Genomic DNA, 22,411 nt, shown 5'->3' with positions numbered 1-22,411 from the left:
TTGTTGAATTGACTAGGTGATTTACTGTGTGTGTGTGTGTGTGCGCGCAGTGTTAAGGGTGATTCATTTGAGGACCCCCTTTCTCTTTTTGGTTGCCCATGAAACGCTGGAATTAACATCATCAGTTTTCCTAAAGAATGGGTAGAGCAAAGCTATGTTCTCTCTTCTGTTATTCGTATTTTCATAACATTGTCTGCCTTGATTGAATGTCTCACTCTACCTCAGATAAGACTAACTCTTTTTACTTTTGTCCATCAGTCTGTCCTCTTGGTCAGCAGTAACAGCGAGCTAAATATCTAGCCTCTACTCCTGAGAAAAAGCTAACATTAACATGGATTAGCAACCCCGTTACTGTGATTAGAGTAAGGTTAGCAAACAACACATAAAACATGGAATAAAAATGGTACCATTGATGTGTAAGGTGAGCCAATCAAGCCATTGTTTATTACCTATTATTGATGAATATGGAGCAGAAAGTTGTAAAAGAGAAGGTCTATTTTTCAAAAAAAAAAAAATGAAGCCCAAATGTCCTCTAGGCCTGGAATTATCCAGTAAATAACTTTGATACACAATAAATATTAATAACTTGGTGATTGTAAAGTACCTTCTGAAACACTTCTGTTCACGTTTCATAAGTTTCTTTTACAAATTTTACTAAGTGTTAGTAAGTCACAATCAAAATGTGTCTAAGCGCTTGTTGCAGTGCATGCAATGTGCTTCCGTAAAATTCAATACCCACTAACCCAGCCTTTACGTTCAAAAGTAGTCACTTTACGTAAAGCACGTACGACAGAACAGTTCCTGCGTATGTTGCTCTAGTCCGTAATGGCGGAGCTCAGGGAGGCAGACGCTGCTAAGCCACACCGGGAGGACGTCAGTATCAAACGTAAGTACACCGCACCCGCTTCTCGTGTGTCCACTGTTTTGGGAGTGGATCGTCCAGCATCATTTGTGCTTCAGGTTTTACCGGCCCTGTGCGTGAATTCATGGAAAATTTGAGTTTGCAACTGCGGAACTAACCGAGGTCCTCACCGCGGAGCTCCGCCATAGGACCTAAATAGTCAATAATGACAGCGACAAAAGGCTTGAAGCTCGTAGTAGCTGACCTGCTGCAGGCAGCAGCAGCTCACACTAGTGTTTCTGCCTTCGTATAGGCTTTATCAGCGTCTTTTTTTGGGGGGGGGTTAGAGTGCCGTTTCAGTCAACACGGTCTCACCGCGGAGCTGCACTACAGGACCACAGAGCCGCTCTGAGCCGTTAATAACCGTTAATGTTCACCAGGCCGTCTTTGTTTCTGTGAAACTGAAAACCGAGAAAGTCACTCGTGTGCCCATCTAAGAACCAAAAGACTGAAACTGTGAGAAGAAGGATACTGTGCACTTGTGGAAAGGTTTCAGAAGTCCTGGGATCAACATACTCCAAGTAAAAGTCGTGAATCAAAAATGTTACATAGATAAAATATGTAAAGGTAGTGAAGACAGTGTAGTACTTTTGGGAAAATTAAAAATACTAGATAAAGGAACGTGGCCCCTGTAAGCATAATACGATGGTATGTTATTAATGTTTACTTATGCAGTAGTACGTATCAGCATTTTACTCGTTAGGGAGAGTCCCTCTCCAGCCATGGATCAAACCCCCTAAAGACCCATTTCTGTGCATCAGTATATATTTGTAAGCTTGTCCTTATTAATTGTATTCCTTCTTGTCTTAAATTGCCTTACATATGAGTCAACATGCTTTAGAATGTGCAGATTAATTTAGTTCCCACCTCTGTACACCCCTCTCCCTACACAGTCTACTGAGAGCCTCTTCCTGCTAGTTGACAGGAGTGAGTTTCTACAGTTACCAGGGCACTGCAGTTCCAAGGGTGAAGTGTTCTTGCATAGCGTTGACTGCTTATGCTGCTCAAGATGTGTCTTCTAACATATGAAAACCACCATGCAGACATGCTAACTGAAGGATAGAACACAAAAAGGTGAAGAAATCAGAGAAGACCAGCAGTCAGGTCTGCAGGAGTCAAGAAGAAAAACTGTTCAATCTCAATCGGTCAATCTCACAGTGAACATAGGGGAACGTTGTAGCATCAAGCAAACATCATCACTCTTATTTCTATTGTGCATATTCACTTTCAGTAATCCTCATTAATTAGGATGCCTAGTTATGAATGACAGGTTCCTGCTGTCACATGATGTTAATGGATAACATTAATGTGTATTGGTTCCAAATATTTGTTGTCAACTTTTCTCCATTGGCACAGAAAAATACATATTGGTTGATCCCTACGTTGTTATAACTTTCCAGTAATATATTTCACAAACTAGTGAGTAGCTGACTGAAAACAGCACTGGACTCCACAGCACTGTGCACTCTGCTGAATAAACTATGTAATAACATCATTTTTGACGTATCCCAAGCTGTTATCCTGTATGATGTTTAAAATTAAGCTTCGTGTTGTGGAATACATGTGCCGATACTGATATATCTGTGAAAGGCTCTAATCGACCAATAAAATTGATCGGGCTTTGCTAAATATGGTATTAATTCTACAGAATGCTGACAAAATATTAGTCACAGTTATTATTTAGTGTTTTGTTTGAGGTTTTCGGGGAACAAAATAGGAATTGCTTTATTAGGTAAATAAACCTAATGAACCTCAAATATTGTTGCTGTCATCAAGATCTTTGTGATGCAAACTATCCGTTTGCTCCAAATGTCAGATGTTTGATAAATGTCAACACATGCACGTCAGTAGTAAGCTGTAGTCATTGTGACAGTTGCTGGACGCAGGTTGTTAGCCTTATGTCACAAACATTTGATTTAAAGTCAATAATATACAGCAGCGCTTCTCAAATAGTGGAGCGACTGGGAGGACAAGGTCCGTCGGTGCGGAACTAATTAGCTGAACTATTGTTTTAACGTCGGCCTATTTTTCGCGGCGCACACTGCGCTGGCCGTTGTGCAAGTCCGTACTTACGTACTTGGCATATAGGGACTACCGAGAACGCGAGAACACATCGTTAAGATGCAATTGAAACACCAGCGAACTTGATCACGTCACCACCTCGGCTTACTCCGATTATTTTTTACCAGGGGTGTCAAACATACGGCCCGCGGTCCAAAACCGGGCAGGTAGATGGTCCATTTCGGCCCTCGGGACGACTTTACAAAGTGTAAAAATTACAGAGAAGACATTAACTGCAGATTGTAAGTTTGTAAAACTGTAAATTTTAAATATTTTCAGACCATGACAAGTTGTTTTGATCATGAAGTAAAATACTAGATCGTTCAGTTCCAGATACCTGTGACTGAATGTTTTGTGATTTTCTAGATAAACTGTGATCTTTAAATTGTAATGCATGTGTAAATGATTAACTGAGGCATAATGCTGTTGAATTTGAACCTGTTTTTCTTAAGAAATTTCAGGGTGATCATAATGTTTTGTAAAAAAGATAATTCATTAAATGTGAGCATTTTCAGAATGCACTTTTTTGTGAGAGGCAGAATTCTTGCTGGTGGGTAGGTTCTCAAATACTTATAAAATGAAAACTAATTGTTTAAAAACCACACAATGTGATTTTCTGAACTTTTTTGTTTACATTCTGTCTCTCACGGTTGAAGTGTACCTATGACAAAAATTACAGACCTCTCCATTCTTTGTAAGTGGGAAACCTTGCAAAATCGGAGATGCATCACATACTTATTTTCCCCACTGTAAATGTGTCTGTTTGTGCAGTGACTTATGGTTATGATACGTAAGTTCAAAGCTGTTTTAGCTGCCCTAATGTGCATGAAGATGTAAGAGTTCAATCGTCACTGCTTGCAGTTTTAATTTATTCTTATACAACATTGTATACTATTATTATATTATATTATATTATATTATATTATATTATATTATATTATATTATATTATATTATGAGTAATAATGAGGTTACTGCCCTTGTGTCAGGCTTAAATTTGCGCACCTCTCTGTCTTTAGAGATGCTCATATGGATCCTGCTGCTGTTTGACGCTGCAGATCTTTTAAAAAAAACACTCCAACCAGTATCAGGAAGCTTCGTCTTCTGTTAATGTTTTGTCAAAACCCTGATTAAATGTTTTCATTGTTGGTTCTCATTTAAACTTTAATACTCTAAGTTCATCACATTAAAATTTATTTAATTCAATTCAATTTTATTTATATAGCGCCAATTACAGTCAAATTATCTCGAGACGCTTTACAGAACCCATATGCCTGAACCCCAGAGCAAGCCAAAAGGCGACAGTGGCAAGGAAAACACCCTTCTAACAGGGAAAAAACCTCGAGCAGAACTCGGCTCTAATGTGGGGGGACCCATCTGCCTGCTGGCCGGGCGGGTTGAGAGAGACAGAAGAGGTAGAGGGGTAGAGGGATAGAGGTAAATTTAATGGATAATTTAATGGATATTTCACTTTGTAATAGATGTGAGATTGTAGGCCAGTGTGAATAAGAAAGATGCTTTGTGATTGTTTCTGTGTCTTTTGCCCACTGTTCTGTTTTCAGACCAATATTGAGGCTGAAATGTGGAAAAATGGCCTTCTCTAAAAGCTTCACACAAGCCCTGTGTTGTTGGTGTATGTAGGTCCACCTAGCGTGCTAATTTAGACATGAGCTGACTTGTTTAGCTGTCCTCAAATGAAAGGATTGAACTGTATGTCTGAAAAGGGGTTTGGTAATCATAAGATCAGCTTGAAAGTAAAAAAAAATAGAACCATCAGTTAAGTGAATTCTTACTGAATTTGCAGATCCATAATGTACGGCTGTGCAAAGTTGGCAAGAGTGCACATTGAGTTTTCATTTGTCTTTCTAGGACACGCTAATGGATACTGACGACTGATTATTTTTTAATTCACTCATAATGTTGTATTTTTTTTTCTTAAAACGTCAAGTACAAATAATGTGGCATTTCACCTGTAATTAGGACCACCAAGTTTGTTTAAATTTTGGAAATATCCTGCCAATTACAAATTCATACTAACTAATATTATAAGAAAGGTTCCCAGGTTTTTAGCCAGACAAAGAAACCCCTATTTATTTTTGTAAAACTGAAATGAAAATTTAATGCACTAGACTTTTTTAGTCCATCTGTGTATTTTCCACCACATAATAAACTGCAGTGGACAAATTTTAGCTGGTTTAGTTGTTTAAAATAGCTAAAGGAAAGATTTTTTTCTGACCTCTCTGTCTATAGGTGATAATGTTGAAGATGCACCTTCGACTACTTACCAGGCTGCAAAGCAGGTGGCAGAGAATGAAGCAGATGGAGACAGTGACACCAAACCCTCAACTACAGCCTCTGGTAATTTATTAGACGCTCTTGTCTATTGATCAATTTCCATTAGAGCTGCCTACCCCTTTGTACAGAATCTGCAGGATTTTATTACTAAATAACTTTTTAAAAAAAGCTTTTAGAGACGGTGACAAAGAACGACTCAAAGAAGTACAGCATGAGTTGAAGAGGAGAAGATGGCAAAGATGGAATACAAAAAGAAGATAGAAAGGAATTTTCAACACAGCAACATCCGTGATGTGTGGAGAGGAATTAGTACCACCTCTGGACATAACAATAAAAAGAAAAGGGAGCCAATAGTGGGTGACGTGGAAAGAGCTGATGAATTCAACCTGTTCCTCAACAGATTTGACACTGTGGACACACTTACTTTCACTGCTGCTCCTCCTGCTTCTCCTCAACATATGGAAATCCCCACTATAGCTCCTTCTTCTCTTTCTCCGTCTCCTACACGTCTCCACAGCTGCAGCCACTTCCCTTCTAGCACCCGTACCCTTCTCTGTCACAGAGACAGGGTTGATGTTGGAGCTTGGGAGACTTTGCTCTGGGAAGGCAGCTGGCCCAGATAGTGTGTGTCCAAGACTGCTTAAAGACTGTGCTGCACAACTGTGTCAACCTCTCCACAGGATCTTCAACCCGAGTCTACAGCTGGGGCAGGTGCCTGCTCTATGGAAAACATCCTGTATTGTGCTGGTACCAAAAATCAAATGTCTGGCTGAACTAAATGACTACAGACCTATTGCCCTTACCTCACACATCATGAAAGCTCTGAAGCGGCTGATTCTACGCCTACTGAGGCTTGAGGTCAAAGACAAACTCGATTCCCTGCAGTTTGCATACAAAGAACACATTGGAGTAGATGATGCCATCCTCTTCATGCTTCACCGTGCCCTGTCTCATCTGGAGGAACCTGGAGTTTATGGGAGAATCATGTTCTTTGATTTTTCAAACACTTTCAACTCCATCCAACCCACCATACTCAAAGACAAGCTCAAAGAGATGGGAGTGGATCCTTCCAGTGTTTCTTGGATCATAGATTACCTGACAGGAAGGCCACAGTTTGTCAGGCTGGGGAACTGTGTTTCTGGGACATTAATGAGCAGTACTGGGGCTCCACAAGGAACAGTCCTGGCTCCATTCCTGTTCACACTGTATACATCAGACTTCAAATACAGCTCTGAGTCCTGCCACATTCAGAAATACTCTGATGACACTGCTATTGTGGCATGTATCAGAAATGGGCATGAAGCTGAATACAGGGATCTGAAAAGTGCCTTCAGTGACTGGAGTCACAAAAACTGCCTGCTACTCAACGCCTCAAAGACAAAGGAAATGATCATAGATTTCCGCAGATCCAAACCCCCTTTTCAGCCAGTGAACACTTGTGGCGTGGACTTCAAGGTGGTGACCTCGTATAAATATTTAGGTGTCCACCTTGATAATAAAGTGAACTGGTCTAAAAGCGTAGACTTCATCTACAAAAAGGGCCAGAGCCGACTTTTTTGCCTCAGAAGACTTCCATCATTAGACATCTGCAGTAAGATGCTGCAGATGTTTTATCAATCTGTAGTAGCAAGTGTCCTGTTTTATGCTACAGTCTGCTGGGGAGGCAGTATAAAAAACAAGGATGCAATGCGTCTGAACAAACTGATTTAAAAAGCTGGCTCTGTGGTTGGAATCAGATTGAACTCATTGGAGGATGAGGTGGAGAGACGGGCACTGAGCAAGACAGAGGCCATTGTGACAAACATGGATCATCCACTTCGTATCTGTCTCAGTGAACAACGAAACATTAGTGGTGAACGGCTCCTATCCCTGCACTGCAGGACAGAAAGATTCAGAAAATCTTTCTTACTATCAGCAATTAGACTATTTAATTCTAAAGTAAACAGATGAGAACCCAGACAATTGAATTTCCCTTCGGGGATTAATGAAGTTATTGTATTATATTGTATTATAATAAATGATTAACTATACTTTACAGATTGATTTGTCTGACAAAATCCCAAATGTTTTTCTTTTGCACAGAGAGACACATGTCAATCCAAACTAAACTCAAAGGCCTTGAGATGTTGGCTGACCTCGATGGTGGTGAGTTAAGCTCCTCACTAAATCTTTTTTGTTCTGTCATATCCTTATATGAGTGTTTAGGATAAAATGATATAAGAAAGGCAATAGAGAACATTTGTGATTTTCAGAGCTGCAAAAATTAGATGATATGTCAGATAACTTAGTGACAAAGATTGTTTCAGATGCTGTTTGATGTTTATGTTTAAAGCAAAAATACAAAACATGAATACATTTTAGACACCATGTTTAGAAATTCCGATTTTTTGAAAGAATCATTTCAAACATTTATTTTCAGTCTGCATAAAAGTAAATGCGGAAATTTGCCTGTGAAACAAATATTTTGCTAAGTGCACTGGGGGAATATTGGGCACATGATGGTGTATGTGTTTTTGGTAGACTGCAGGGATCCATTAAAATCATGTGATGACTGAAATTACTACAGACAAAAGAATATTGTTCCTGGCTTTTTAAATACTGTGATTTGGCATTTCACACACCAAACATTGAATTAAATATTCAAGAAAGAAATGGGCAATAATGAAATGTGGATGAAACTGCAATAGTGATTTGGTGTTTACTGACTCATTCGCTGACTGACTCACTCATCAGCGGGTCGGAAATCGTGTCCTCTGTGTCCTGAGGAGAAATTTAAAGCCTGTTACAGCCACAAACTCCGCCGACACCTGCAGAACCTCCACTGGAAAGTCTACGTGGAGCTTCAAGGTAGGAAATTAAGTCTGGTTTTAGTTATTGCACAAGGTTTTGAAATAACACACAAAAACAGTTAGATAATAATGTCTGGATCACTTTCTGTGCTTCAGTTAATCCTGGAGATTAGCACTTAAGTTCAGTCAATTCAGTCACATTCATCCATGCCAAACTAGGAAAACTGTTTCCTGATACCATGAATATGGTGAAACATAAAAACATGCAGGCTGTAGTTGTAAGCTGCGTCATTAAGTTGTCCCTTCAATGGAACCTACGGGCCCTAGCCAGAAAAGACAATCCACATTTGGTGAGATGTTCATAAACTTTGACTATGGCAAAACTTAAAGACAATTCTCCAGATTTTTAGCATATGTGTCTCCTATAACGTAAAAAGATAAATCAGAGATCAATCAAAGATCAGAGGGGTGCCCTACAAAGCAAGTTTGACATAGCCAAGCTTTCTTTGTCTGACCTAAAACCCCAATCAGAGATAATGGGTAACATAATATGGTCATGGACTTTCTTTGTTCTTCCTCAGGCTCTGTACGTATTCCCAAAATAGATCAGTTGTGTATGGTCTATCAGTCAAGAGGATCAGGTTGTTGTAATGGAGAGCTTTAAAGAATATGAATTTTCTCATATTAAAAGTACTGATACAGCAAATGATGCAAAAGAGGAATGCTGGTAGAAAACTGTTACTTGTGTAAGTTAATACATGTATTTTAGTGCTCAGTCTACACTCATTGCAGCTACTTATTTCTAAAATTGCAGCTGCATGCTAGAGCTCTTAAAATTAAACTTCCATCATTTGAAACATGATACTCAAGAAGAGCGTTTAGCTGTGACACTGTCCCATTATGATGGATACAAGAAAATCACTTCAGTTTTTGACAAAATTAAAATGAAATTAATCTTATGAATATCTTGAATATTCTCTACGATAAATACCAATACTCTAATCAGTTTTCTAATCTGAGTTCTGCTAGCTGCAGTACCAACAGTGAGAACAAATTTGGCAACAAATAAGGACCAAACATAAAAACACATGCATGCATTTTTCTGCATGGCCAACTGAATGCATGTAATGCATGTAGGTTCCAGTGGCAGGGCGAAGACATACAGTTTGTGTTGTTATAGCTGCACGGCTTTATTCAAAGCACATTCCCCCAGCTAAGAATCTATATTGCTCAAAGACAGTCATCAAATTGGTGAAAGGGAGGTGCTTCTTATGACTAAATCACCAACTTTGAACATGACCTCCTCTGGAGCAGGTCAGTGGTGCAGTTTATGTTACCATGGACATCGTGCCAGGTTACAAATCCCTTTCATGACATTGAAAACCAGTTTAATGCTAGCAGTTTGTAACTGTTGACTACAACATTTTACAGGGGAGGAGAGTCCCACCAAATGAGGAACTTTAAAATCAGGAGGAACAATATGGATTCTTTTCTGGTCATGGACCAGTGGATTAGCTATGTTTAGTTGCAGGGGTGCTGGAAGGATCAAGGTAATTTACCTGTCTCTACATGTGTTTTGTAAACCAGGAAAAGACTGTGTCCCTCATTGTCTTTTATATGTGGAGTTGCTTCATGCGGTCTGTGTACAGGTGTCTGCATCGTTCTGTGCATGTTGGACTCCACATAGGCTGTGCTCCGTTCACTGATTTAGTCCCTGATCTTCATGGACAAAATCTCAAGGCATCTGTGCTATGTCGGAATACCAGTATTCTGAGGTCTTGTTTAATGTGAGGGTAGACAGGCGTGGGAGACACAGATGGATTAGAGCTGGTCGTCTGTCATGGTGATGACGGAGTTGAGCCGCAAAGTGAAACACTCAGTTTACCAGTTGATCTGCAGGATGACAGCAAGGATGATAATAATGACTATCATGATAATTTACTGACTTTTGACTCTTTTCTTTTAACAGGTCAGAGGATGTGCATCTGCCACCTGCCCTGCCGAAACTTAAAGCCCAGCCTCAGCGGAGATCAGGTTTAAACACACAAAGTGTCTGCAGATCAGTTTTTTACTGCCGTTTCAGGCAGGATCAGTACAGGAGGTTTAACTGATGCCAAGCACTTTGTGCTTTTCTGAATATTGATGTCAGCAGAAGAGGCTTCTCAGAGTTGTAGAAGGGCTTCATTCTATGGGTCTGAACATTGCACAGCTAAGTGTAATTTGGGGACTCTGAGATAGCACATGTAGTAGGAATCTGATTACAAGAAAAAGTCTGTTGATGCATGAGATACACTTAAAATGGAAAAGGTCTTAGAATACCGTAGATACCTCAGATCCATTTAAAAGCAAGCTTTTTTTGCCTTTTACTTTTTGTGCCTGTAATTTGCAGGCATATTAAAGGATAACATTTGATGTTTGTGTAATTTGTGTACTGACTTTAAAGGTGACTATGCAATAAAAATGAAAATTACAGGTGATTTACTTGAAGCGTAAATGAACACTTAATCATTGTCATTTTAAGAACTACCAAATTCTTAAAGGATGTTACAGTTCCAATAAGGTCATTGTTACCATACTGCATATTCTTTTCTGTGTTGCGAGAGAAATAATCAAATTTCCTTCAACATTTTGTTGTTTGTGCTCACTCCTTCTAGGTGTCGGGGAGACATGTGGCTCACTACCACTGTGTGGTGTGTTCTGTCACCATCGCCCGGAAGACCGACATGATCAGTCATCTTAAGCGGCACATCAACAAAGGAGAGACTGAGGCCAGCTACTCTGGAAGCTCAGATGTACCTTTCGAAGAGCCAGGTCAGAAACACTGAGCTTTCATGGCATTAAATGTTGCATACTTGACTTTAATAGCTAAATGAAACACCAATTAAAAGAACAATTATATTCTCAAGGATGTTTTTCTTGCTGTATTAATTGTTTATACTGCACATCAAAAGGTCATTTTGTAATGTGCTTTTTATTAGTGGTCCTCCCAGGTCCAGAATTGCAGACCTAATCTGAAACTGACTTGTTGAAAACCAACCTGAAAGTGATGTACATACAATAATGTTAAACCCTTTAGCAATGAATTCATGTGCAAAATATTTGTATTTCCTGCACAACCAGTAAAAGCTGCTTCACTCGGGTATTTGACCTCCAGCATTAAGGCCAGACCGAGAAATGTTAGTTACGTTGTTAGCATCTGTGTGATTTTCCAATTTTTATTGGATTTATCCATCTGTTCAGAATTTTATCTGGATTCCACTCAAGGACCAAAGATTTTTTCCTTTTACTCTGCTTTCTTTTCAAGTTTAGCAGTTTAGCTTGACATTTTGATTTTGCAGTTTTGCATTTGTTCCATAAATATAGGCTGTTAGCGCTAGCCACTAGCATGTGTCATCAGCATTAGGTGAATGACCTTTAAATTAAATAAAGAAAACACAGACAGGAAAAAATACTTCAAATACTTAAAACACTTTTTATAGTATACAGCGTATACTATTGCAAAAGCAAAATAAAAAACCTTATAAATATCGTACATGCTTGTCAAAAGTCTCTTTTTACCCCAAATTAAACATTACATGTAATAGAAATGACCCGCTGCTATCATAGTTCTTTTTAGCTCCACATCAGGTAATATATGAATGTTACTTCTTTTACTATTAGTGTACAATTTTATGATCTTTTATTTTGTACCAATTTAAAGTCAAATCATGAAATAATTTGAATTATGTACTATTTTTATGCAAAGGGTTTTAAAACAATTATGAACTTCAGGTCAAAAATTGTATCTTTCTCTGCCGTGGCACCTCAGTTTCTGGTCCATGGTTTTTTTGGTCTGAATGACACATGGGCCAACTGCAGAATGGTTCCTTCTGGCTTGCTCTTCATTTAGAAATCAATTCCCGATGCTTGCGCCTTTATTTTTGTCCATTTTTTATTCATTTATACAGTCCATATTCATTTAGGGTTATATTCAAGTGCAAACCTTCATTTTGACAATAATAGTTGATCTTTCTCTGTGACTTAATGTGTCAGCAGCTCCGTCGGATCAGGCCTATGAAATCATGAAAGAACTTGGAACAAATGTCCAGCTCCTCCCAAACCACACCACCCCACAGAAGAGTGACACTTACTTCAACCGCAAAATGAAGAACAACAGGTGGAGATGAGCATTCCAAAAACATACACAGTATAGACAGACATCCTCTGATTATGAACACCCAGTTAAACAACATTTTTTGGGGGGCGTTGTTTATGTTTTAGGCAGCTGGTGTTTTGTTCACTGGCTGTTCTGACTGAGGAGAGAAACCCACTCGAGTGTCTGGATGCTTTTGGAGCCACAGGTGAGTGTTAAAATATAGCACAATAGCATTAAAATATACAGACCTCCACTGACTAAAACAACTCTATCTCATTTCGACAAAAAAGTTATTGACTCCTTAGTACACCAATTTTATCTCAACCCATATGTTCTTGAATTTAGTGTAATTACCCTGTCTTATGTTCTGTGAGTTAGAGGAAGTATTTTACATTGCTGGAAGAATTTTAAACTGAAACGGTGAGATGATAATTGATCCCCATTGTTTGTGTATTTACTAATTTTCTGTCTTTTGTGATTAGAAACTATTATTTAAAAAAAGGAATTTTACAGCATTAACAACAAAATTAATAATACTGCTAGCAATGACAAAGTGCCCCAGTTTGATTCCCAGCCAGCCAGTCTTTGCTGTATGTAATTCCACTGGTTTCTTTGACTCACTGCAACTATGAAATAATGGTTAAAAAAATCAGTAAAAAATGGCACCAAGACATCATGGGTGAAAGAGAGGCCATGAAGAGACTTAAAGGTAATAAATAAATGCTTCTAATTAATTGTAAAATGTATTGGGAGCAGTGTAAACTGCCACAAAATCAAAGTAATCAATCATAAAAACATTAGGAAAATTGAGACTTGATGACTTAATCTGAGACTGAAAGATAATCAGATTTTTGAAAGACAAATTTTTTCGTGGCAGTTATGACTTAACTGTATTTCATCACATACTTTAAACTAAAGAAACAAGTTTGAATTTTCTTCATGCTTTGGCAGTATTGATTTATTGTCAGCACAAAACCTCCATCCTGTGTCTGCTGTGCTGCCTTTCAGGCATCATGGGCCTCCAGTGGGCAAAGCATCTTCGTAATGCCATCAAAGTGACCATAACAGATATCAGTGACACATGTGTCAAAATGATCAAAGAGAACTGCAAGCTCAACCACATCCGGGTTGATGGATGCCCACGAGGGCCCCGGGTGCCTGACAGTGAGGTGGAGGGAGTACCCATCGCCACAGTGGAGGTCGCCAAGATGGATGCTAATGTCATTATGCACCTGCGGGCTTTTGACTACATGTAAGTATTCAGGATATTGGCAAATCATTACAAATGCTTGAATGGTTTTCATTTAGATTTAGATTAGATTTAAGAATTTAGGCACATTAGAAATCTGAAGTGAAAGGTGTTAAACGTTGAGGTGATGTCATATCAGTCCATATGGATTTAACTACGCAGACTTATGGTTTTACACTTTTCTGTCATTGTATGTAAGAATCTCAAGCAAACTGTACTTAAAAGATATCAAAGTTAGTTCTGAGGTTTTCTTTGCGAAGTGTTGCTTCATGTGATGAAACAATTTCTTACATTAAATATTTTGATTATTCTATTTAGTCAAATCTATCTTATATGGAAATTGAGGTGATGTTTAAAAATCCATATTGATATTGTGATTTATCTAAAGCTTGTCACTCATCCATAGAACACATTTGCTCCACTATGGATACAGACCTGATCAAAATCTTCAGACCAGTTGAAAAATAGCTAGAATTTACCTTTTCCACATTTGGATCTTAATGAGGTTTTAAGTAGAGCTACAATATGCAAAAGCAAGAAGGGGGAGTGAAACAAAAAGCACTTTGAAAAAGTGATTTATTGAAAACAAGTAAACTGAAATAGGCTGTTTATCAGCTGATCAAAAGTTTAAGACCATCGCTCAAGAAATTACAAAAAACTCTCCAAACCAGAACAAAAAATGTTCTCAGTAGGACTCATGCGTCCAGCATCGTTGGACGCAGTAAGACAGTCATTCTAAATTTTTTGAAAGATCCTGAGCATTATGGAACAAAAAAGTCAAGTGGTAGACCCAAAAAAATTACACCTGCGCTGAGCCGGAGGATCCGATTGGCTGTCCGTCAAGACACAGGGCGGTCCTCAACCCAAATTAAGGCCCTTACTGGTGCCGACTGCAGCACAATAACCATCAGATGGCATCTGCAGGAAAAGGGTTTCAAAAACAAAAAACTAATTCAAAGACCTCGTCTCCTACAACGCCACAAAACTGCCCGTTTAGACTTTGCCAGGGAGCATCAAACATGGACATTGAAAGGTGGAAAAAAGTTTTATTCTCTGATGAGAAAAAGTTTAACCTTGACGGTCCAGATGGCTTCCAACTTTACTGGCATGACAAGGAGATCCCACGTGAGATGTTTTCTACCCGGCACAGTGGAGGGGGGTCCATCATGATCTGGGTGCTTTTTCATTCAGTGGAACACTGGAGCTTCAGGTGGTGCAGGTCGTCAAACGGCGGCTGGTTACGTGCAGATGTTGCAGTGGGCATCCCTCATGACTGAGGGCCCTCGTCTGTGTGGTAACAGCTGGGTTTTTCAACAGGACAACGCTGCAGTTCACAATGCTCGCTTGACAAAGGACTTCTTCAGGGAGAATAACATCACTCTTTTGGACCATCCCGCATGTTCCCCTGATTTAAATCCCATAGAGAACATTTGGGGATGGATGGCAAGGGAAGTTTATAAAAATGGCCATCAGTTCCAGACAGTTGATGCCCTTCGTGAAGCCATCTTCACCACTTGGAGCAATGTTCCCACCAGCCTCCTGGAAACACTCGCATCTAGCATGCCCAAACGAATTTTTGAAGTGATTAACAAGAACGATGGAGCAACTGGTTACTGAGTCCTACTGAGAACATTTTTTGTTCTGGTTTGGAGAGTTTTTTGTAATTTCTTGAGCGATGGTCTTAAACTTTTGATCAGCTGATAAACAGCCTATTTCAGTTTACTTGTTTAAAATAAATTACTTTTTCAAAGTGTTTTTTGTCTCACTCCCCCTTCTTGCTTTTGCATATTGTAGCTCTACTTAAAACCTCATTAAGATCCAAATGTGCAAAAGGTAAATTCTAGCTATTTTTCAACTGGTCTTAAGATTTTGATCAGGTCTGTATTGCATTGGATTTTCTCTTAGAGGTCTTAAAATAGTACTTCAGTTAGTACATTTGATGGTAGAATAACTTATTTAGTGGTTCAGAAATGATGATGGTAAGTCAGGAGAGAAACAGTCCTTCCACTTTCTCATGGGTTAGAATTAGTTGGTCTGTAGGTTTCTCAACAACTGCATCATGTCGAGCCGCTGTCAAACCCTCTGTCAAATCATTACCAGGTACATAGAAATTTTTATGTCAAATAATAAATAAAAGCTTAGGAGAATGAATACTTGAACAAACAATAGCATGATGAATAAAACAACTGAATATAACAGGAACTCTGTACTTGGCTTCACTTTTGGAGGGCTATCATAGAAGTATGAGGGGTTTAAATTCTAAAGCATAAAGAAAACTCTAACTTAAAGTGTGTCTGTATCCCTTGATTCTTTCAGTCACCTTGATCCATATGGTACAGCTGTGAACTACTTGGATGCTGCCTTCAGAAATGTCCGTAACCTGGGCATCATCTCGGTCACGTCCACAGACACAAGTTCCTTGTACGCCAAGTCCCCAAATGTCACCCTGCGTCACTACGGCTGCCACATTGTGCGCACTGAGTACTACAGAGAGGTGGCTGCACGCATGGTTGTGGCTACTGTGGCCAGGTAGACCTTTTCATTTTCATTTCTGTCCCAACAGCATACAGAGTTTAACCAGAATTTAATCCTAATTTCCTGCTGTCTGCTGAAGAGCGGCGGGACGCTGTAACAAAGGCATTGAGGTGCTGCTGGCAGTAGCATTGGAACATTTTGTGCTGGTGGTGGTGAGAGTGCTGAGAGGTCCTACACAAGCTGATGAGTCGGCCAAGAAGTTACGAAAACTGGTCCACTGTCAGTGGTGTGAGGAGAGACTCTTCCTCAAACAGGGAAACATGGTGGACGGTGAGTTGCTGATGTTAGTGTGATGTGTTTAGCCCAAGCCTGCACTGCCCTCAAGAGAGAGCTGAAACATTGTAAAGAACGGTTTGTTTGTAGGTTTTACACAGAATATTAATTCAGCACTTAGATACACATGACAGTGACAAGTAAAAACTTCTATATAAATAAATTGTTCAGCTTCTATGCAAATACAAGGTATAATACAATGAGACATGATATTCTTTAATTCATTTGAATTTTTAAGGTTTCAGTGTTCAGTTGTTATAAGTGCCACTATACCAAAATATAAAATCAACAGGTTGAGACACATACACTGTAATGATAATGGAAAAACTAAAATACACACAGGTCCTGCCAGTTTATAGGAAATACTTGTGCAGTACAGTCCACCATGAATGTTGTGTTTGCTTTCAGTTACAGTACATACATACTGTTTACCGCTCTAAAGTGAAATTGCTTTTTTTGTGAGAACACACAGGACGTATGGAGTACCAGCAACCTCATGCAGTGTATCTGATGCCCAGTTGATGTAATTTTATAGAGGTGTGATGTTCAGTAGAATTTTTGTCACTGACTGTCTTTACAAGCTATAATAAAACATTTAGCTGACAAGAAACCAATCAAGGCAACTGTCACTGGTGCATTTTGTCAACTGTCGCAAATTGACATTGTTTGAAGTTGTGTCATAACTGCGTAAGTTCAGATAGTGTCTTAATGTCTGTTTCTTCCAGACACGCTACCCTGTAACTGCCATGGAAGTCTACCTGGAAAGACAACTGTGCAGCTTGGACCTCTGTGGTAAACCTCTCAGTATTACTGCACACAGTGATACAGAATGCCTCATTCAGCTGTATAAGGCCACTGAATACTGTGTTCATCCTTAAATTTTGTATTTTGGTTCTATTTGTTGGTGGTGTCAGTTCAATTCAAAATACTTAATTTTTTTTCTAAAGGGGGAGAGGCAAGCACGTTTGTAAAAACATACAGAAATATACAGAGGAAATAATTGAGCATTAATTGTCAGGCTATTGGAAACCAATATGCCATGCCACCTAAATGTCAACTAGGGTAACTGTGCAGTTTTATTTTACTGACTGGTTATAGCATTGTAGCTTTTCACAAGTCTGAAGGCTCATTTATTTCATAAAAAACAATCACAGTCATTGTTTGGGAGCAAAGTGAAGAAGGAATTATTGTGGTGAAAATTTTCATGCAGGGAGATGAGCACTGTATATAAAATGGATAATCCACTGGAAAAGACTAGCAGGGCTGCCTTAATGCATGATCCAAATTCTCAGCATAACTTGAAATTTCAGAGTGGTAGGTTGCTGCTTGGAGGCTGTTTCCTGTAGCACACAGATAGTGGGAGGACAAAGCCGACTGAAATGAACGGTGATTTTTACTTGCATCCTACATCTGGAGAGTCAGATGAGTAGTACTGTAACATGTATGTGTGTGTATGTGCAGGTCCGGTCCTCTGTTTAATACAGGCTTTCTGAGGAGGATGTTGTCTGCAGCGGTACAGCACAGCATGGATGACATCCAGCCACTCGTCAAAACTCTTATCTGCGAGTCTGACTGTACCACCCTCAAGTCTTTTGTTCACGGGCCATCTGCTCTCACCAACCAGGGTAACGCTCTTTTACCTGTAATGGTTTTGTGATATTTATAGGATAAATCATGTTTACTGAATCTCCTTTGCATATGTAGTGGAGTGTGGAGTTGTCATTAAGACCCAACAGAGCGGAGAGGAGTCGAGTCCTGCTGATCAATCCGGTGAGTCAGTCACTCATCTGCCGTTAACTCACTTCTCTTCTTCCCATTTCTGTTTTTCCTACAAAATGCTTGCATACACATGGGCTTCTAACCGAGCTGATATCCCAAACTTGCATGTGATGACTGATGACAGAGCAGATATTGTCAGCATTCAGATTTCAGGGCTGACTTTTCAATGAGGTAAACACTTGGAAAACCAGGGATAGTAATAACGTGTCAGGTTGTATGTGAACAGATATCACCGTACTGTAAATTGGTGTCCTCTAGAGGACAGTGTATTGCATTTCTGCATTCAGAGAACTCACAATGGAGACAATTTGCAGGGAAAACTTTCTTTAAGTTGGTAAACTCTTGATTATGACATATTGTACACACAGCTTGTTGTATTACCAATATGCTGCTTTTTGATGCCTCCAGGGTTTCAGTTTCTGCTTGGACATCTGTGATGATCTGTGTGAAATTTGTATTACATAAAAATATGAATATTTAGAAATATATCTGTGAAATTTCAGCTTACTATAAATATACATGTACTCACAGCTTTTCTTGCTGCATATCACCCAGCTGGTGACATTGGTCTTGAAAGCCAGGTTTATTCCCAAAAGAATACAAAGTAAAGGAATCCATTTTGATCCTGTCAAATAGTTTCCAAAATGATTATGACAATAAATTTAACACTAAAGTGTTGCAGACATAAATATATTAGATTAGTAATATTAGATACTTGGTCACAAAAATTAAAAGAAAGTTATTTTTGTTTTACGTTTAATTTTTTGTGGTACCGCTTGTTAAACTTGCTCAGTTATTTATGTTCAATGAAAAGGACTTTTTATTTTTTGTGTTTCATATTTATAAAGTAGTCTGTGTTTTGTTTTGTATTATTTTGACATGCAACTAAATAAAGTTGAGAAAATATCACTAATTCTTCCTCTGAATTACCAATTTATTTGTTTGATCTACCTGTCCCATATTGTACATTCAGAATCAGTGACACGATGAGAAACAACAGTAAAAATGTCCAACTTTTATCTTAAATACAGATTCTGAGACTATTTGCCTGTTACTGAGATATTGCCTTTGAAGCATAACCTCAAATTTCTTTGTGTGAAAGATGTGCTGAAAGTGAATCAATCAGCAATCTTGGAAAGTGCTTAATATATCAACGCCAAATTTCAGTGATAGCATTTTAAATATCAAAAACTGTGATAAAAAAAGTTTCAAACAAATCAGAGATGTGCAGCCAGAAGACCACTGATGATTTAGGATGGGATGACACTGTAGTGTCTTGTGCATCCTTTTGTTCTCCACTCTGACTTGTTTGATATCTTTAGAAAGCTGTTTGACATCAAAGCTCTGAGTTTAGTTTTCTGCTCAGATATGATTTCAATGTTTCTGCAGGGAAGAGGAAGACCGGAGAGGAGTCTGGGAGCGCAGTGAAAAAGTTGAAGTCTGATATGTCTCTGGAACACCCGCCTTTCTACTACAGTATCCACCGCCACAGCATCCGAGGCATGAACATGCCCAAGTGAGTGACCTCTAACAGTTTCTGTTCTAATGTAAGATCTTCATAGACCCAAAGTGTGTTTGTAAGAAGAGAGCCCAAGGAAAAGAAGGAAAAACATGTGGTCAACCTGAGACAGATAAAGGGGAAGATAGGTCAAAAATACAAAGCGTTGCACCATTATTATACATATTTCCTTTTATCAGAGAACAGAGAAGTTTTTCTGTGGGAGTGGGAGTAGTCCGTTAGTTGATCCTTTCATCTTTTCATCAACAGTGAGAACTGATCAACTTTCTACCATGAGGTGTCCCAAGTAGCTGCTTGGAATTTTAAGATTTGCCTCATAGAAAACCTCACAAAGCCCCTGTCCAACATTAAATACCATCACAAAACAACAACAAAGTGATGTCAAACAGCCATGGACACAAATAATGAATAGTTGTTTATGTTTATTATTTCTGTGTACAGGTTGAACAAGTTCCTACAGTATCTGACAGAGGCTGGCTTCAGGGTGAGTCGGACTCACTTTGACCCAACAGGAGTTCGAACCGATGCCACACTGCTGAAGTTTAAATCTGTTCTCACCAAGTACAGCGTTCCCACGTACACCAATGCTACCGCCACTCAGAAGAATGTGAGCACAGAGACAACAACTTGAGCAGAGCCGAACCTGGCAGAGAAGCCAAGATTGCTTCCGACTCGTCCACACCTGAGAAAATGTTCTTTCTGCTCCACAAAGTTCTGACTGCACTGATATATGAAAAAGCCACCCACCATACTGTATTTATATGTGCTTTTATTGGAACAAACTTTTATCAAACTAAAACTGCGGTGGGTTTTATTTAAAACACAAATCCAATTAATCCTTCTACAGCACAGATGACCCTAGTTTATCTACTGATGCTATTTATTTGTTTTGAAAATCCATATTGTACACATTGGGCTTTTTTTCTCTTTGTTACATTTTTGTTTTGCCTTCTAAAAACATAAAATCTTTCTGCAAAGTGTGATTGTATAACAGATCAATAAATATGTATTGGCAGTGTATACTTTGACAGCAGAAAATACAAAGTGACACGGAAACAAATAGTTCAAACTAATCAAAACAAAATAATCTATATTAGGAAACTCAAGAGGTAGATAAGAAATCAAACAACAAATATAACAAATCTTTATCGAGAAACTAAACTAAAACAAACAAAAAAAGATTCTTTGTAAAGAAGTACAAAAAGACACAACTACAGCAAGCTGCAGAACGACCACAAAAAACCCTGCAAACAAATCACTGCAGAGGGGGACAAAATGATCACAAAAACAGAAAACGAGCAACTGCAGAAAAACACTAATGGACAACAAGAACCATTATAAGTGTGGCGAGCGGAGGGGTCGGGGATAAACTAGTGTGCTACAACTACTGAATGTAGACACTGGCCAAACAACGCCACCCTGGGACTTTCACCCAGGGAATTATAACCACTACTAACGAGAAGGCAACTCAGGTTCGTTCCACTGACGGGGCAGGAGACATGATTCCGGTGCAGGCAAAAAGATAACAATTTTATATAATATCAAAAATACTCATTTTAAAACCAATTTTTAAAAGCAACCATTCAAATGGGATTGCTAAATGAAGGGTTTGGGCACGAATCAGAGCTGGGGGCCCTCTGGTGGAGGTTTGGGCCAACGGGCATCACAAGGGAGCCCAGGAGAAATCACCCCACTCACACGTGAACACACACACACACCTGAGTGAAGAAATAAAAAAAAACAACCAGGGGATGAGCAGCACACCACACAGGAAGGGGTTCCGACCACCTGAAGACACCAGTCCCCACCACCGGAGGTCCACAGATTCTGCAAATCACAAAGGGAAGGGAACAGTCATTAACCGGGTTCCATAAATCAATTAACAAAATAACAATTACAAGCACTTAAGAAAACTACTTATAATAAAAAAAAACAAGTTTATCCAAACTGAAACATTCAATTAAAGGACTGATGAATAAACACTAACTTATACTTAAACAGTGAGGCAAACGGGAAGCGGGGCGTGCCCCTGATGTCGCAGCAAGAGAATGGTAAGTAACCCTTGCCCAACTTTATAGTGCATCCTCCTGTCGTGATTGGTCAAAGCAAGTCACGGTCATTATGTCACAGGAGCATAACACAGCCAACCCAAAGAGGGTGCAACATTCATTCTTCTACAATCCACCTCTGCTTTCTGCATCGTCGCCCCGACGATGAATCAGTTGAGCCCAAGAGTCCCCATACTAGTCCCAAGGTCTAAAAACAGCAACCACTGCATTGGACACCAGTCCAGAAGCATTTACAGCCCCGTCTGCTGGTGGTCCCACCGATCTAGGAAGGTGATAAATGTTGGAGTGCTGACCAGCAGTTGACCGTGTGGTCTGTCTTACTGGCCTTGCACTGGTATTGGGGCGAGCGGCTGATGGTCCTACTGACGGGGCAGAAGGCAAGTCTGCCGTCACAGAGGAGGGCGTCACTAAAGGACCCTGCCCAGGGAGAACTGGGTCAACCTGTGGGAGCAGCAACCGAGGGGTGGTTTGGGTCACTGCAGCCGTCCGAACAGGAGCTGCATGAGGGATGTCATGCCTCACAACAAGCAAGTCCTCATCGTGTAGGAGTTCATCCTCAACCTGTTCTTGGTCAGGACAGGGTGAAAGTGGGGCAGCAGCACAATCGGAAGTACCAGCACCAGCCACTGCCTTCAAGAGTGTATGATGGACATGTTTGACCTTGGACTGGTCACCTGTAGGGGCAATGGTGTATACAGAGCCCCTATCTTTTGGTGCTTTTAGGACCCTATACACTACAGAGCCCCACAGATCCTGAATCTTGTTACGCCCCTTCACACTGAAGTCCCGCAACAACACCCACTGGCC

General features: G+C 39.6%; 1 protein-coding gene across 3 annotated transcripts; it reads left to right on the top strand.

Moving 5' to 3' along the window:
• Nucleotides 1-774: 774 nt before the first annotated feature.
• On the top strand, nucleotides 775-20,555 carry trmt1l (tRNA methyltransferase 1-like). 3 transcript variants are annotated; one of them, XM_023263390.3, is made up of 16 exons: nucleotides 775-886; nucleotides 5,212-5,319; nucleotides 7,339-7,401; nucleotides 7,990-8,103; nucleotides 10,015-10,079; nucleotides 10,700-10,856; nucleotides 12,081-12,201; nucleotides 12,306-12,385; nucleotides 13,189-13,432; nucleotides 15,746-15,958; nucleotides 16,044-16,234; nucleotides 16,963-17,029; nucleotides 17,699-17,862; nucleotides 17,942-18,007; nucleotides 19,406-19,532; nucleotides 19,977-20,555. In XM_023263390.3, exons 1-16 carry the CDS (start codon nucleotides 826-828, stop codon nucleotides 20,164-20,166), a joined length of 2,031 nt encoding a protein of 676 aa, XP_023119158.1. In that variant the 5' UTR covers nucleotides 775-825; the 3' UTR covers nucleotides 20,167-20,555. The 3 variants fall into 3 exon arrangements, with proteins under 3 accessions (XP_023119158.1, XP_023119157.1, XP_054870931.1); XM_023263389.3 differs by having other exon boundaries at nucleotides 12,078-12,201; XM_055014956.1 differs by lacking the exon at nucleotides 775-886 and adding an exon at nucleotides 3,186-3,204 and having other exon boundaries at nucleotides 12,078-12,201.
• Nucleotides 20,556-22,411: the final 1,856 nt, after the last annotated feature.

The sequence above is a fragment of the Amphiprion ocellaris genome, chromosome 2 (genome assembly GCF_022539595.1).
Source record: "Amphiprion ocellaris isolate individual 3 ecotype Okinawa chromosome 2, ASM2253959v1, whole genome shotgun sequence".
Taxonomy (NCBI): domain Eukaryota; kingdom Metazoa; phylum Chordata; class Actinopteri; family Pomacentridae; genus Amphiprion; species Amphiprion ocellaris.
The sequence above is the reverse complement of the archived record's forward strand: the minus strand, read 5'-3'. Positions and strand labels throughout refer to the sequence as shown.

Coding starts and splice junctions, on each gene's coding strand:
- trmt1l (XM_023263389.3), top strand. CDS start 826: ATGGCGGAGCTCAGGGAGGCAGACGCTGCTAAGCCACACCGGGAGGAC. Junction 10,080..10,699: donor CCAGCCTCAGCGGAGATCAG/GTTTAAACACAC, acceptor CACTCCTTCTAG/GTGTCGGGGAGACATGTGGC. Junction 19,533..19,976: donor CGAGGCATGAACATGCCCAA/GTGAGTGACCTC, acceptor TTCTGTGTACAG/GTTGAACAAGTTCCTACAGT.